The sequence below is a fragment of the Capsicum annuum genome, chromosome 4 (genome assembly GCF_002878395.1).
Source record: "Capsicum annuum cultivar UCD-10X-F1 chromosome 4, UCD10Xv1.1, whole genome shotgun sequence".
NCBI lineage: Eukaryota > Viridiplantae > Streptophyta > Magnoliopsida > Solanales > Solanaceae > Capsicum > Capsicum annuum.
The window spans coordinates 220284464-220299332 of record NC_061114.1 but is presented as its reverse complement, the minus strand read 5'-3'; the positions used below and the strand labels follow the sequence as shown (position 1 = coordinate 220299332).

At 35.6% G+C, this 14869-nt stretch overlaps 2 protein-coding genes and 1 pseudogene across 4 annotated transcripts in view; 1 reads left to right on the top strand and 2 right to left on the bottom strand.

Moving 5' to 3' along the window:
* Positions 1-878, top strand: part of LOC124898084 — a 4941-nt pseudogene extending 4063 nt beyond the window's left edge.
* LOC107867251 overlaps positions 1-1696 on the bottom strand; it is an 18930-nt gene extending 17234 nt beyond the window's left edge. For all 3 annotated transcript variants that reach the window (XM_047411119.1, XM_047411120.1, XM_047411118.1), the window contains exon 1: positions 1678-1696. The gene's annotated coding sequence lies outside the window, so the exon portion shown is untranslated. The remainder of the gene's footprint in view (positions 1-1677) is intronic.
* LOC107867250 (peptide methionine sulfoxide reductase A5) lies at positions 1303-7315 on the bottom strand. Its single transcript, XM_016713405.2, has 4 exons — positions 6808-7315; positions 5963-6075; positions 5731-5875; positions 1303-1948 (listed from the first exon to the last, which is right to left on the bottom strand). The coding sequence occupies exons 1-4, from the start codon at positions 7108-7110 to the stop codon at positions 1751-1753; spliced, it is 759 nt and encodes a 252-aa protein (XP_016568891.1). The 5' UTR covers positions 7111-7315; the 3' UTR covers positions 1303-1750.
* Positions 7316-14869: the final 7554 nt, after the last annotated feature.

Sequence of the window (14869 nt, the reverse complement as noted above, 5' to 3'; positions counted from 1 at the left end):
ACTTCCCAGATAAAGTCTCAAGCTTCTGGAAAGCCACCTGCTAATCAAAACCCTGTCACTCAATTTGCCTCCACATGTGAAAATACAGATCAGACTAAAATTTTTCCAGACCAACCAGCTAATCAAAACCATGCACCCAAGTATCAAACAGTAGGTGAAAGGCAGAATACTTCCCAGGTGAAGTCTCAAGTTTCTGGAAAGTCACCTGCTAATCACAACCCTGTCACCCAATTTCCCTCCACATGTGAACATCCAGATCAGACTAAAATTTTTACAGGCCAACCAGCTAATCAAAACCATGCACCCAAGTATCAAACAGTATGTGAAAACCAGAATACTTCCCAAATAAAGTCTCAAGTTACTGGAAAGCCACCTGCTAATCACAACCCCGTCACCCAATTTCCCCCATGTGAAAATCCCAACATTCCTGGTTTTGACGGTGATTTGACCGTCGCTGTTGCTGTAGCTGCACTGGCAAACGCTCAAGAGCAGAGTAGCCGTATTGACACAGACTTACTGGTGAAGCTTCTGCTGAACCCTGAACCCTGAATGAATACCAAGTTCCCCATACAGGATCTGGACCAATTTTTCGGCCAAAGCCAATGGCAAAATCTGTGCCGTTGATGATGACTAAGCCTGAAACATCCGTGAAAAGTAATTTGGCTAATGAACAGGGGCCCCCAACTCATGTAGAAATTGCAAACATTAGAGGGAGTAAGCCACTAGTTCATCCTACTTCAGACCTAAATCTGGAAAAGATTAAAAAACTAATTAACGAATATGGAGCACCCTACAATGTAGGAGGTAAGCCCTTGGCTAATTCTGAGTTGGTTCCTTCATGTCGTTCCAAATATGATGTTTATTGCGTCATGAACTAGTGAAAATAGCAGATATATCTTTTTGGGACATAGTATTTGATGTTTATTGCGTCATGAGCCGGTAAACAGCGTACTTGTTTATTCCCTCGTATTCCTTTCCAGTTGACACACAAAAGTTTAGAAGTAAATGACCAAGAATAAGAATTAAGAAGCAAACAAATTGGTAAATCGATTTGAGAGAAATGGATCCAACTTTTCCACTAGAAAAATCAATTCCCCTTGAGATCCAAAAGCTATTACATCCTCAACAATATCTTATCGTCTCTCAGCTGCTACTTCTGTTCATCTATGGGCAGTCAAATCTTAACTTCTAGTACATTTCGCTTGCTAGCAGTATAAGACAGAAAAAAGAACATTTAGCATCTGTTAAATTCGTAAACCATCCGAAAACTGGTCAAATTCAGTTAAATGTGGTGCCTGATTGTAGGAAAATAGTTTATGAAATTGCAAATTGCAACTACTACAGCATGATAAGCGTGGTTGCCAAGCATACATAGAATAAAAAGTGCTACAACAACATGATTTTAAGGTCCCAACAGCCTTAAATTGCAACGATGTTCAGTCCTAGTGCAATCAACCTATTGCCTACACTGAACATTCAGATTGTACAAACATATTTGATTAATATTTGCAAAAAAGTATCTGCTCAGTCTAGTCCAATCAACCTATTCTAAAAATTCCGATTGTACAAATATATTTGATTAACCTCTGTAAAAAGGTCTCTGCTTGCTATTCAGATTCTGTAATGATGTAAGATGAATTTGCATGAGAGGGTATTCTGTCATCTGCGAGATGTTACCTCAGCAATGGGAACACAGTGTCTACACCTTAACAGAGGTCTGCAGGATCTCATATACCCTTGAGATGTATAATCAAACGTCTCTGAGAATGGGCCAGCCTTTCTTGATAATATCATTGATCGTTGCATCAATCCGCCTTTGGGTTCTTGATGGACAAAGCTCTGCTGCATAGCCATTTAGTTTTGTAGCAAGTGTGGACCTCTCAAGCTCCTCCTCAGGCAAGTTTCCCATTAATTGAAGTAGAAAGGGATTCCTCTTAAGCTCAAATTTCTGAAAAATAGACAGTAGTGATTAGTCAATCATGTGCTTCAAATGATCATTGGAACAGTGACAACTAGATAAACAAGAAGGGTACTTCCATAAACAAGAGAAAAAGAAGAAAATAGTCCACATGATTTTGTCAATCAATAAATGATAAATCAAGAAATCAAGATGGTTCTGTTTCTGGGGATGTTCCAGGTCTACTTTGTTGAGAAAGAAATAATTTTCTGGTCCTGATTTCTTTCCTAAACAACAATAAAAGAAAAAACATTTGGCAATAAAGACTTCCTTTTCAAGTTACTCAAGATATAAATGCCGCAACGAACTGCAAAACCAAAAATGCTCCAGTACATTAAAAGCTCAAAGACACTTGCTGCAAGTAATGAATCGTAGTCAAGAGCCAGGGATGGAAGAGATACGAGAGCCTTTCATGGGAAAGAGAATAAGTATGTACATTTGAGAAATAGTTTCTCATTCCTAGTTTCTTTTTGGTGCACCCATGAAGTTTCAATTTGTGAAGAAGAATAGGTATCATCTGTAAAATATCATACTTTGGTGTAGATTCTCTACATTTGGTAAACTGCTTGTCTATGGGAGATTTCCCCAACATAACCAGCGTATCCCCACAAAGTAGGGTCTAGGGAAGGTTAAGTGTTTACAATACATACCACTACCTCAAATTTTCCCATTATTAATAAAATAATTTACCTTAACAAAAAGGAAAACTACTATTTTCTTTTTGGTTATCCTGTAGCCCTATAGAGACTCTTTTGGCGCATTACATTTTGACAGTTCCTCACAAAAAGATTTCCCCTCAAAGGACAAACAAACACAATTCCCATTAGCTTGCTTTTACATGAAAGAGAAATTGCAATAATATAAGTTAATATCTATATACCACATAAACCACTCTGCTTAGATTTTTTTGTTCCTTACTTTTAAAGCAACCTGGATACCAAATTCCTCGGTGATTAGAACAAAAGAGAAAAATAACATGAGAACAGGGAAAAAGGCCAATATGGTGTACATCCCTCTAAATTTTCCTTGAGCCAAATGTTTTTATGAATCAAATAGTTTATTAAGATACACCAAGATATTGTTAAACACAATAATTCTACTCAAGGGCATGGCCTAGTGGTTCAATGAAGTTGGGTTGAGCAACATGAGGTCTCAGGTTCAATTCCTGTCTGGTTGATTTCTTTTCATCTGTTCTAGACTTTGGTGGATAGAGTTACCTGGTACCTGTTGCTACCTGTTGCTGGTGGCAGGTATCCCGTGGAATTAGTCTCTAGCCTTAGATAGATAGAGTTATGGTGGGAGGTGGCAGTTATCACGTGGAATTAGTCGAGGTGCACGCAAACTGGCCCGGACACCACGATCACAAAAAAAAAAAACACAAAATAATTCTATTATAAAATAATCATGCCTTCATTCCCTTAGAGTCTAGTCAATTATCTACGCTACCAGGTATACAGAAAAAATAGTGAGATAAGACATTTTTTAAAATTTTTAAATAAACTGAAATTGGAGAGAACTTTAACATCTTAATTGATTTTTCTTTCTTAAAGAATTCTAGCTCTTTTTTCTAGCCATATAAACCATAAAATATATAAGGGTGTCCAGTTTTCCCAAATTTTTTTTTCATTCTTCAGCTTTCCTTTGTCTCGACAACTGCTTCAGGCAGCAATGGAGAAAATCATGGTCAATAGTTGAGAAACAAAACTGCATGTGATCCATATCCCCTGCATGCCTATTGCACATATTGCAAAACTGACAATAATGCATCTTCTCTTTCTTATATTATTACAGTTAATATTGCCACCATACATATAGCGCATCATGTAAAGAAGACTGCTTTCTTTAGTGCCTTCATTTTCCATGCTGAATTCTGAAAGTAACTTGAATGGCGACTATCAACTAGTTTATTTAAGTGTGACTTTACAGAAAACACTTTGAAGATGAAGACTCTATAATACCTTAACATCCTCCTCAAGTTGTCTATAGTTGTATACTTCTATACGATGCTTTCCACTTCATCAATTTCCCAATCCAACATGCGAAGACACGTTCTATGAGAACTGTTCTCCTTCCCCTTTAAGAAACTCTGCAACCATCTCCTTTTTATCATCTCTTTCTTCATGTCACAGCTGCAGCAGATCTCTCAGGCCTTTCTCTTCTATTTTTGGACTAAGTTGGTCACTCCACAGCCAATCAAAGAAGCTTATGAGTGCAGGCGTTTTGGAATAAGGTCATCAAAAAAGATCTAAAGATGATCCCAACAACTACTATTTGGTGTATTTGGACACAGAGGAATAACAGATGTTTGAAATCCTACACATTCCCTGAAAATTAGATGTTTAATTAGCCTTTCTAGCCAGAGCAACCTAACCCCTGTAGATGTTATTGATAGTTTTTTTGACTTCATTAGCTCCATGGTCTGCCTAGCACAGTTCTCATGTAGTGAGCTAACTACATCTCTTTTATACGTATTGCATCTTCTTAATGCCTTATTAATGAAAGCTTCTTACTTCTTACTTCATAAGGAAAAACATCACCTTTTCTATTGGGTGTTCCAAAGGGACTGCACTCATGACCTTTGCTCACATTGGAAACAGATAAAAGGTGGAGAATTCCATGTTTTAAGGAAGAATCGTTAAATGAGAATCCAGCCCGAATAATACATGATTCTAGATTCCAATTTTTGATTCAGAACCCTATGAATCACGATATATCTACATAATATCTTTTACACACTCATTACTGATGGTGCTTTAATGTCATCTGGAAACCGCCAACATTGATTCAAGATAGAGTTCTCCTAGCATGCAAATCTCTATGATGATTTATACTAGAGAGGCTCAAAAATTCATCGAATTGAAAATAGCTAGTCTCCAAATATCCCAATCCCTATTTCTGATTGGTGTTGTGACACTCTCCAAGCTGACAAGATGTACATTTTTAATTTCTTAAATTTGCCGGATGAAATGGAGAAGAATAAAATACAATATCCAGAATGTAAGAATGTTTTCTTTATCAAAACTAATTCCTTCTCAATCCCACTGCCACTGCCAATGGGTAAAAGGCCCGAAAAAAGCACTTACAAAGGTTCTTTGAACTGAGAATTCCCCTCCAATCACTAGATATATTATCCAGTCTGTTTGAGATGCATCCTTCTATTCCTCCACGTAAAGCTCGCCCGTGCTACGGGCGAACTGATAATGTTTTGCTGTACATGAATTCTGTAAAGTCATCCAATATATTTTCAATGCTTTGGACTCAACTCAACTCCTTCTTCCTAAAGGCACTATACATTCTTTTTGCAGTCTTTTACTGCAAATATAATGCTCCCAGGGTTTGGTCTAATGGTAAGAGTCAACCTGTGATGTGTGGGTTAGGCGGACGTCACGAGTTTGAACCTGTTGCACACAAAAGCTTTATATTTTACGTAGAGAGATGGGCCAATTTTGAAGCGAGTTTCGAACCGTGTGCCAGCTTAGGGAGGAATTCTCAGTTAAGCAAATATATGTATACATATTACTCTAGATAAAATCCATTATTTCTTCCCCTTTGCATATGAACTGACAAGAGAGGCATTGCGTCAAATGACACCTCCTGAATCCCCATCATAAATAACTCTATGATGTTTACAGAGGGAAGAATCAACTGTGGCAGGAAACTCAGTACTAAACCCCTTTTTTGATAAAGGAAGCAAGTGTAACAGACCTTCAGTGCTAAACTCCTTAGAAATTATGATAAGTAGTATCAGCATAATGTAGTTATGGATACTAGACCTGATGTTCAGGCTCTGCAGGATAAAAAGCTTCAAGCTGTTGAATTTGAGTGGTTACAATGCTGCTCTTTGACTTTGATTGTTCTCTTTCTTTGCTAACAGCAGCCAATCTTGACTCCTCAGTGCCGTTTGTGAAAATAATAGACCTGTACTCAAATTGATAACATGCTCTTCACGTGTTCGTCTTCAGTCTCAGGTAAAAGAGGAACCCAGATTGAAGTCAAGGATCCTACCTGTACTGGTTACCCACATCAGGACCTTGCCCAAAAACTTGCCTAGAATCATGGCTAGCCCAGAAGACCTCCAATAATTGTCTGAAACCAATTACTCTGGGATCGTATTCAACCTACAAGAAATTAAATCTAGTACATTGAACAAGTTGAGTAGGAGATAAATGAAACATTCAAAAATCTTTAATGAAACAATATGCTAGCATGTTACTGTCACCATTCCATTCACATCGCAATTTTACAAGACAAGGACAAAAAGTCAACAACTACTAGTTAGAATGGGACTAACCCACCATCCAGATATTAATTAGGTTCAGCTGGTGTTAACTGAGCCGGACAATAAAATGATTAAGATACGGATGAGCTTACTCTTCTAGCATATTGCTCCCGTTGGATAACCCCTGATTGGAATAATGCTTTCTCATCTCCCTCCTCATCTAATGTCACTCCTATCATCTCATAGAAAGTGTCTCCAATCTGATAGCATTTTCGTCGGTCGTATAGTAGTCATTTTGACTACAACATAAAATTTCTTATTAAGTGATATCAGTTGCTCCTCTTGGTCCTTGGTTTTTCCCTAATTTAAAAGAATTTTCATGTAAAATTTCTGGTGTCATTATTTTTTATTTTTTCCGTAGTATTTTGCCACAAATACTTTTGTTATTATTCCGCTTTACCCAACAATTGCAACTGTCAATTTTTCTTTTTACAATGTAGTCAACATAGGCTGGCGAACACATTACATTGGCGTAATTTCAATTACAGGCGATTAAGGCATAATTGCACAAATATGATGCGGCAACAATTTCAGTAGTTAGTCTACATAAGGAAAGAGATTAAACAAATACCTGTACACATTCAGCGTGATCCCCCAAATTTCTATACTCAGGATTAGGTTTTGAACCACCAGCATAACCAACGGTGGTTCTTACGATGCCGTTTAAGCAGCCAAATGATGCTTCCGATCTCCAGAAGCTTCCGAGAGCGAAAACTGCCGTTTTTACTGGTTGATTAGAGGCATCCTTTGGTAACTCCGGGATCCGATCTGGAAATCGGATGCTCAGAACTGGATTGGATGAGAGCAGAATGATTGTGAAAAGTAAATGAAAGAGAAATGGAGAAGAAAAGTAGGCGCTCTTAGCCACTTCCATTTGTACATATATATGCAGGGGAAAACCGGAGCCCAAATTCCGGCGAATATCTTCGAGACGGAGTAGTTCTCACTTGACCAGCTCGGTTGCTTTGTCTTGTTTGCTTTTCGGTAATTTCACATGACGTGACGCGTCGTGTCGTGTAGAGCGATATAAAGAGTTCAATTTTGTGCATATTCTGCATTATCATATAAATATATTTACCTACTTATTAGATAAGCTAGCAAAAGCTTACATGCTATAATACTCTACATGGTAAAACTTAAATTTTATATAAATTAATAAAATAAAATAATGTTTGGACTAGAAGTGTCAAAATAAACTCAAATTGAACTAATCCGTCCAAGATAATTTACAAATAAAATAATGTTTGGACTAGAAGTGTCAAAATAAACTCAAAATTAAACTAATCCGTCCAAAATAATTTACTGCGTAAAATCTCAACTCATTAAGTGTCAACCCATTTTTAAATTGAATTTAAATAAGTCCAATTCAATCTTTACTCCAATCCATTTAATTAAAAAATAATTTTTTAAGAAAAACAAGTGATGATGTGTTCTCCAGCCTCAAAATCATCCACCTCCTTTCAAATTCTTTTTATTTTAAAAAAAAAAAATCTTACCCTAACACCCCTCAACCCCACTCCCATGGCATATCCTTTCCCCCAAAATATATTCTTTTTAAAATACATTAGTATGGGTCATGACTCAATCAAATATTCAATTCAACCCATTTAATATTGGGTAACTTACATAAATTTCGAAATGTTTAAGGATTATAACACTTTTTTTTCAACTATTTGTTTAATTACATAATATCTCGATTTTAAAAAACTGTGATTCATATGATATATTTAAAACAGAATAGATAGTTATTTTAGGAAGTAACGAATTTTGTTTTATTCGGCGAAGCAAATCACGCTGAAATCGTTATGAGCTGGATTACTGATATACTAAAATCAACAATTCTCTTCGATCAGATTTCAAATTTGAAGCAAACCATATGTATCGTTTTAAAATTATATCCAAAAAAATAAAATTGGTTTTCCTTCTCCAAAATTTTGATTAATTTCAATGGAGATCATGTCTATCTTATTGCATCATTTCAGTGTTTGGGTTTTAAAGAACAGGTACGATAACTATCGGATTGATGGTATTGTAATTTTGGGTAAATTAGCTAAGAAAGAAATGCTAAATAAGGGTAATGGGGACTGACGAGGTAACCTTTCTTGCCAGCCCTTCTTAATCCTACTGAATCCCATGTGCTGACTCTGTGTTTGTTAGGTGGTGAGGGTTGAGGGGAAGGGGGGTAGATTTTCTTGTGCTCGACATGTTACAAAATATTTGTATATAATACAGATAAATATGTCTCTGATTCATTTTTTGCAAGCTTCCCCCCACCATACTGTTGTAATTGTGTTTAGAATGAGATATGAATCTTAGGGGTCGTTTGGTTTTAAAACAAGTTATATCGGGATTAGTTATGCTGGAATTAGTTGTCCTGAGATAAGTTATCCTAGTATTATGTTTTAGTGGTTGTTTGATTTGTGGTACTAAAAATAATATGTAATGCATTATTTGTAAAAATATATTATTTGTTTACTAAAATACCCTTCAGAATATTTAGCTTAATTATTTTCCTTCATATTAAATCATACAAAAGAAATTAAAAAGTTACTAATTTTTTTTAAAATTTATTAGTTTTTTTTTGCTAAAAATATATGTTAAGAAATTTATGTTGATATTTCTTAAATGTGTATGAAGCTTTAATATTTCCTATTAAATTACTTATTTTGTTCTAAATCCATAAAATATTGATAATCTGATTTTTTGTCAAAAAAGTTCATCATCAAAAAAGGTGAAAAAGAATTAATCTCACTTTTCATTATTTAGTATCATTAATATTTGTAGAGTCAAATTGTATTTAAAAAAAAATTAAATATCTTTTTATTTAATAATTAAACATGTATTAAGTTAGAAAGGAAATGTCCACATATTTTAATAACTTGTCCATGATAAATTTGTTAGGATAAATGAAAATCTAAAGTGCGATTAATAAACATTTCTACAAAATATAAAGACAATAAATCTTTGCATCAATTTTGAACTTGATTGTATAAATAGTTTTTATGGTGTCACTATCATTTTTTCGTTACTCATCACTTTTGTAGCATTTAATAAGCTCATATACTTGTTCAAATTTATCAAAATGAATGAAAATTTGTAGAGTAATTAAAATTTAAATTAAGGATAAAATGATAAAAAAAATTGATGTGAGGACCACTAAAATCTCACTCACTCTCTTATATATAGTAGTAAAGTGAAGTAATATATATATATGTATATGTATATGTATATGTATATGTATATGTATGTATGTATGTATGTATGGATCTATATGTCACGACCCAAGTGGCCATGAGTACCACCTATACTAATCTTCCTAATGGAGAACCATTTAAACCGAACCATTACCCAATCACTTAGTCAATATTAAGATGATATTATTGTAGAATCAACATAATAACAATAATCCAGGACTAATCATTATTAATGCGGAAGTCAAACAAACTATTTACTAAAATTCTCGAGACCCGAAAGTCATTGTACAAGAACACTAACAAAGATCATATCTAAAGTGATATCCAAAAATAAAGTAAATAAAGATTGTTTCATTGCCCGAAAGATGGACAAGAACAAATAAGATGACTCATGACAGCCTGGAGATGGAGTGCTCACCCTTAGATCAAGATCTGTTATCAAACTTTAGAGGTGAGGTCATGTCTGAGCCTCTAGAACACTTTCTGCACTCAACAAAAGAAGAGTACAGGGTAGTATCAGTACAAACCACTATGTACTGGTAGGTATCATAGATCAACTCAATTTAATAGCATGTACACAACATAAATTAAATAACAAGTAGACAGGTATCATCACATAACAAATATTCAATAAATCAACAATATAGCAACAATAGGTCAAAAAGTGCTCACAAACAAGTCACATAACCATCAAGAGTATCAACCATACTGTAAACACCCATAGAATCAACACAATTATGTACACACATGTTATGGGACTTATTTTTTGCCCAAATAGTCATGGCCTTTCTACTTCTCTTGAAGTAGTGGTATGGACTGCGTACATCTTACCCCCCCAAACCCCACTATGTGGGAATACACTGGGTTTGTTGTTGTTGTTGTAGTCATGACCTGCAGGGAACAATCTATGTTCATGTACCGTACTGGCGTGGTATCCGATCCAACATATACATATTCGTACCGGCATGAAACCCGATCCAACATATACATATTCGTACCGGCGTGGTACCCGATCCAACATATACATATCCGTACCGGCGTGGTACCCGATCCAACATATACATATTCGTACCGGCGTGGTACCCCATCCAACATATACATATCCGTACCGGAGGGTACCCGATCCAACACATACATATCCGTACCGGCGTGGTACCTGATCCAACACATACATATCCGTACCGGCGTGGTACCCGATCCAACACATACATATCCGTACCGGCGTGGTACCCGATCCAACACATACATATTCGTACCGGCGTGGTACCCGATCCAATACAAACATATCCGTACCGGGGTGGTACCCGATCCAACACATACATATCCATACCGGCGTGATACCCAATCCAACACATACATATCCGTACCGACATGGTACCCAATCCAACATATGCATATCTGTACCGGCGTGGTACCCGATCCAACAGATACATATCCGTACCGGCATGGTACCCGATCCAACACATAAAGTAATACCAATATCAAATTTACACTACTTCACAACATACAACACGATGTATCAAGTTTATAAGTATACTTAAAGTCATAAGAAAATTGCATCAAGTAGACTTTCAATAATAATTTATACACGCATCAACAATCCAAACATCAACAATTTCAAGCATATCCAACTAGCAATCAACAAGTATTCAATTTTAGGAGCATACACACAATTAAGTCGAGTCTAAACTTTAATTAAATCATAACCTACCTCAATCGAGGAACTCAAATATCACTAGTCCACAAGTGCCTTGTCCTTTCCAAATTTTCGAAATGTTCAAAATCTGTTCAAATAGATGACTTTCATAAGAATACAAATTTAATAACACTCATTTTATAAATTCTTATTCTAAAATCCTAAATCGATAACTGTGGCAGGCGCCACCTTTAACCGATGAGAAAATTAAACAAATTGTATCAACAGTGGCTGCGCCGCTTTGATTTCACTAAAAATCATTTAAAAAGAAGAACAACAGCAGCTACGCCACTTTGAGTTTCTTTGGAATTCCTTAAAAAATATGCCAGCCACTAACCATTTTGATTCTTATGAAATTCATTAGCAAATTCTCTACCAGGACATATATTCCTCCTTAATATTGCATACTAACAATTTTTTGCCTCCTTCTCAAGACTCCACCGACACTATTTCAAAGTAAAGAACTGCAAACAATTGAATTCTCACCTGAAAGGTGTCTTCACACCGTCACAATTCTCCACGCCTCAAAACTGCAAGTACTTTAATCGTGGCTTTCGTGCTCCTCTTTCCTTCAATATTCTGATTTTATTATACTAAATATTTATTAATTTTAAACCCCACCCACTTAAGTTTTATTCTTATACATAAGTCTCAATAAATAAGAAAATGTCGATTTGGTTCATTAATCACCAACTAAACTAATATTTAAAATACTCAATAGTTTCTCGCATGTTACTCGGAACCTCAAGAACTGATATTACTCATCACCCCGAGTCATAATTCACATACATCAACTACGGAAAGAGCTAAAATAGGAAATATGAGAAAATTTCACAACCGATTGGGAGGGTCGTTACATCAGATACCAATTAAACAACCGTTCGTCCCCGAACGGCAAACAAGCGACAAGAAAGGAAACTAAAGAATTACATGAATCATCAAAAAGATGTGGATACTTGCTACGCATGTCTGCTTTGGTCTTCCAAGTGGCCGCCTCAATAGGACGATTCTTTCACTGGACCTTTACAAACACAATCTTCTTAGTCCTCAAATTACGGACAACTAAATACCTAGTCGAGCCTATGTGTACCCCCACCGCCCCATACTTGGAAGGTTCAATCAGTATACAATAACACAAGGCATATTCTTCACCCATATATATGCAACCATCCTACACCGACTGATAAATATAGGTGCATAATAGTGATAGGCGAAGCTCATGCGGGAATGAATACAAAGTACACAATCAATACCATAAATTATCATAATTATCCTCGTCAGGACCATCATCATCGTAATCAACCTCCGGCCTTGCCGGATATCAACACATCATCAATAGTATCCTCCGGCCTTTTCGGGTATCAACATATCATCATAATAGTCATTATCGAATAGCATACACTAAAATACTCATAAAAAATAGTCATATCACCATATAATATCTATCTAGTCAATACTTCCCAACTACTCATTATTAGCTAAACAACACTTATTATAATAGAATCACTTGTTCGCTAGTCATCACATAAACTCTAGTTATTAGCCTAAACATTATCCTTCACATAATCCTTATTCCCTAAATAACAACTAACCATTATTTATTTAATAGCCAACATCTAACATCTAGTCAAGGTTCATCATTAGACCAAAACCGTTATGTATCCACCATTCATTATTATCAACTAATCATCCTATATCCGTTAATCATTACTAGACAACACATTACTACTGGTTACCTAACCATCTTTTATCAACTGACTCCATTTATTATCTAACCATCTTTTACCAACTAATCCTTGCTTAGCTATTTATTAGTTAACCGTTTGGTAACTTTTCAAAGACATTAACTAGTCACCTCTTATTACCAACATCTCTTATTATCTAGCCTCATTAACACATAATTCTTCGTCTATGGACTGATCGACATCACAAACTTAGTCATCAGTACCAACTAATATTCACCTATGCTAGACCCGACCTCACCATAAGCCATGTATTAACCATTGATAGCTACCATGTTTCAACTAAGCAAGATTTATTAACTAATACATTAAATTCCTAGCCATACAAGTGCTATAGTCTCCTAATAGACAACTAGTTACCACATAGCTTAACCGTTTATTAGGCAGAATAATCGTAAGATCATATTTCAGCTACAATCACATCAATTACCAATATAATACTCATGAATGTACCAAATTTGTACATGTCATCACCGGTATCCAATCAATAAAGTCGTAAGTAATATATTGTATCTTCCTCCATCCCATACCGGAGAGATGTGTATACAAACATCTATGTATTCATAAACTGTAATCATATCTTTACATTGATAAACACTCCTCAAATATTCAATCATTATCATAACACGGCCCTTGGCCTATTAATTTATTCAGAATAGTCACAACATCATAATCACGGTCTTAAGCCCATATATATATATCTGAACTCATATCTATAATCACATTTATAAGCTGTAGCATATGTCTAATCATCTCACATATAGGAGGTATCTCACATATTGGAGGCATAATATAAATAGACATGTAAGCATCACTAGAATGTCCTATATTGATAGGTCATGCGTCATGAATACGAGGAATATCACCTCTCTAGGACAATATCACATCCACAAGAAGTATCATAACTATAACTCAAAAGCCATAATTCGAAAACATCAATACAAGTTATCAAGTTACGAATTAACCTTATTCTAAGGTTTACTAGCCTCATCTATGTCTAACATCCGCAACTAAGTCCACAAGACTTAACACAAGTTTAGGCCTAAGTGGACCAGACGACCCCTCTTCTAATCCTCAATTTCCATTATTAGGCACACTATGCCCCAAAATAGGCTAAGGTATCTAGTCCATCTTCTAGATGTTAAGTAAGTCATATTCAAGCCTAAGATAGCAACTTCGACTAAAAATAAGGTACTCAAGTCAACTCTATCCAACTTAAGGTTTAAAGACTACCACACTAGCCCAATAAGACTAAATATACAAATCATGCTTCAAATACTAAAACCACATCCCAAACATAGGTTTACATCATAACCACGCTACAACTAATCTAAACTAGAGAGGAAAAGCAATAGGATTCAAAAGGGGTATAAATGTGTCATTTTACGGGTCCCAAGCCCGCATCTAAACTCCAAACATTAATAATCGAGGCCAAGTCATCCTACTCATAATCAAGCCTAACATTCATATCCACACACAACATATATCACATATCATCTATGAAGAAAAGTAGATAGAAGCCTACCAGAACCCACACTTAGAAAACTTCCCATCAAGCTTTTTCTCTTCTAACAAACCTAAAATAATCCTTAAGTGATTTTCATGTTCTTTTTTACTCTTAGAATAAACGAGAATATCATCAATAGACAATCACGAAAGAATTCAAGCAGGGTTTAAATATCACATTCATTAAACTCATAAAAGCAGTTGGGGCATTAGTCAGCCCAAAAGACATCACAAGAAACTCATAGTGCCCATACCGGGTTCGAAAAGCAATCTTAGGAATATCCTCAATCCGAATCTTAAGCTGATGATACCCAGAGATCAAATCAATCTTAAAAAATACAGATGCACCCTGCAACTGGTCAAATAAATCTTCGATATGGGGCAAAGAATACTTATTATGGATCGTAACTTGTTCACTGCCTATAATCTATACAAATACAAAGACTACCATCCTTATTCACAACAAAGATAGGAGCACCCCATGGAAAGGCAGTC

Bases quoted from the DNA above. Each gene is read 5' to 3' on its own strand.
- LOC107867250 (XM_016713405.2), bottom strand. From the start codon at position 7,110: ATGGAAGTGGCTAAGAGCGCCTACTTTTCTTCTCCATTTCTCTTTCAT. The intron at 6,076-6,807 runs GTATTTGTTTAA...AATTTCTTGTAG, and splicing joins ATCACGCTGAATGTGTACAG to GTTGAATACGATCCCAGAGT. The intron at 5,876-5,962 runs GTAGGATCCTTG...ATTTGAGTACAG, and splicing joins GATGTGGGTAACCAGTACAG to GTCTATTATTTTCACAAACG.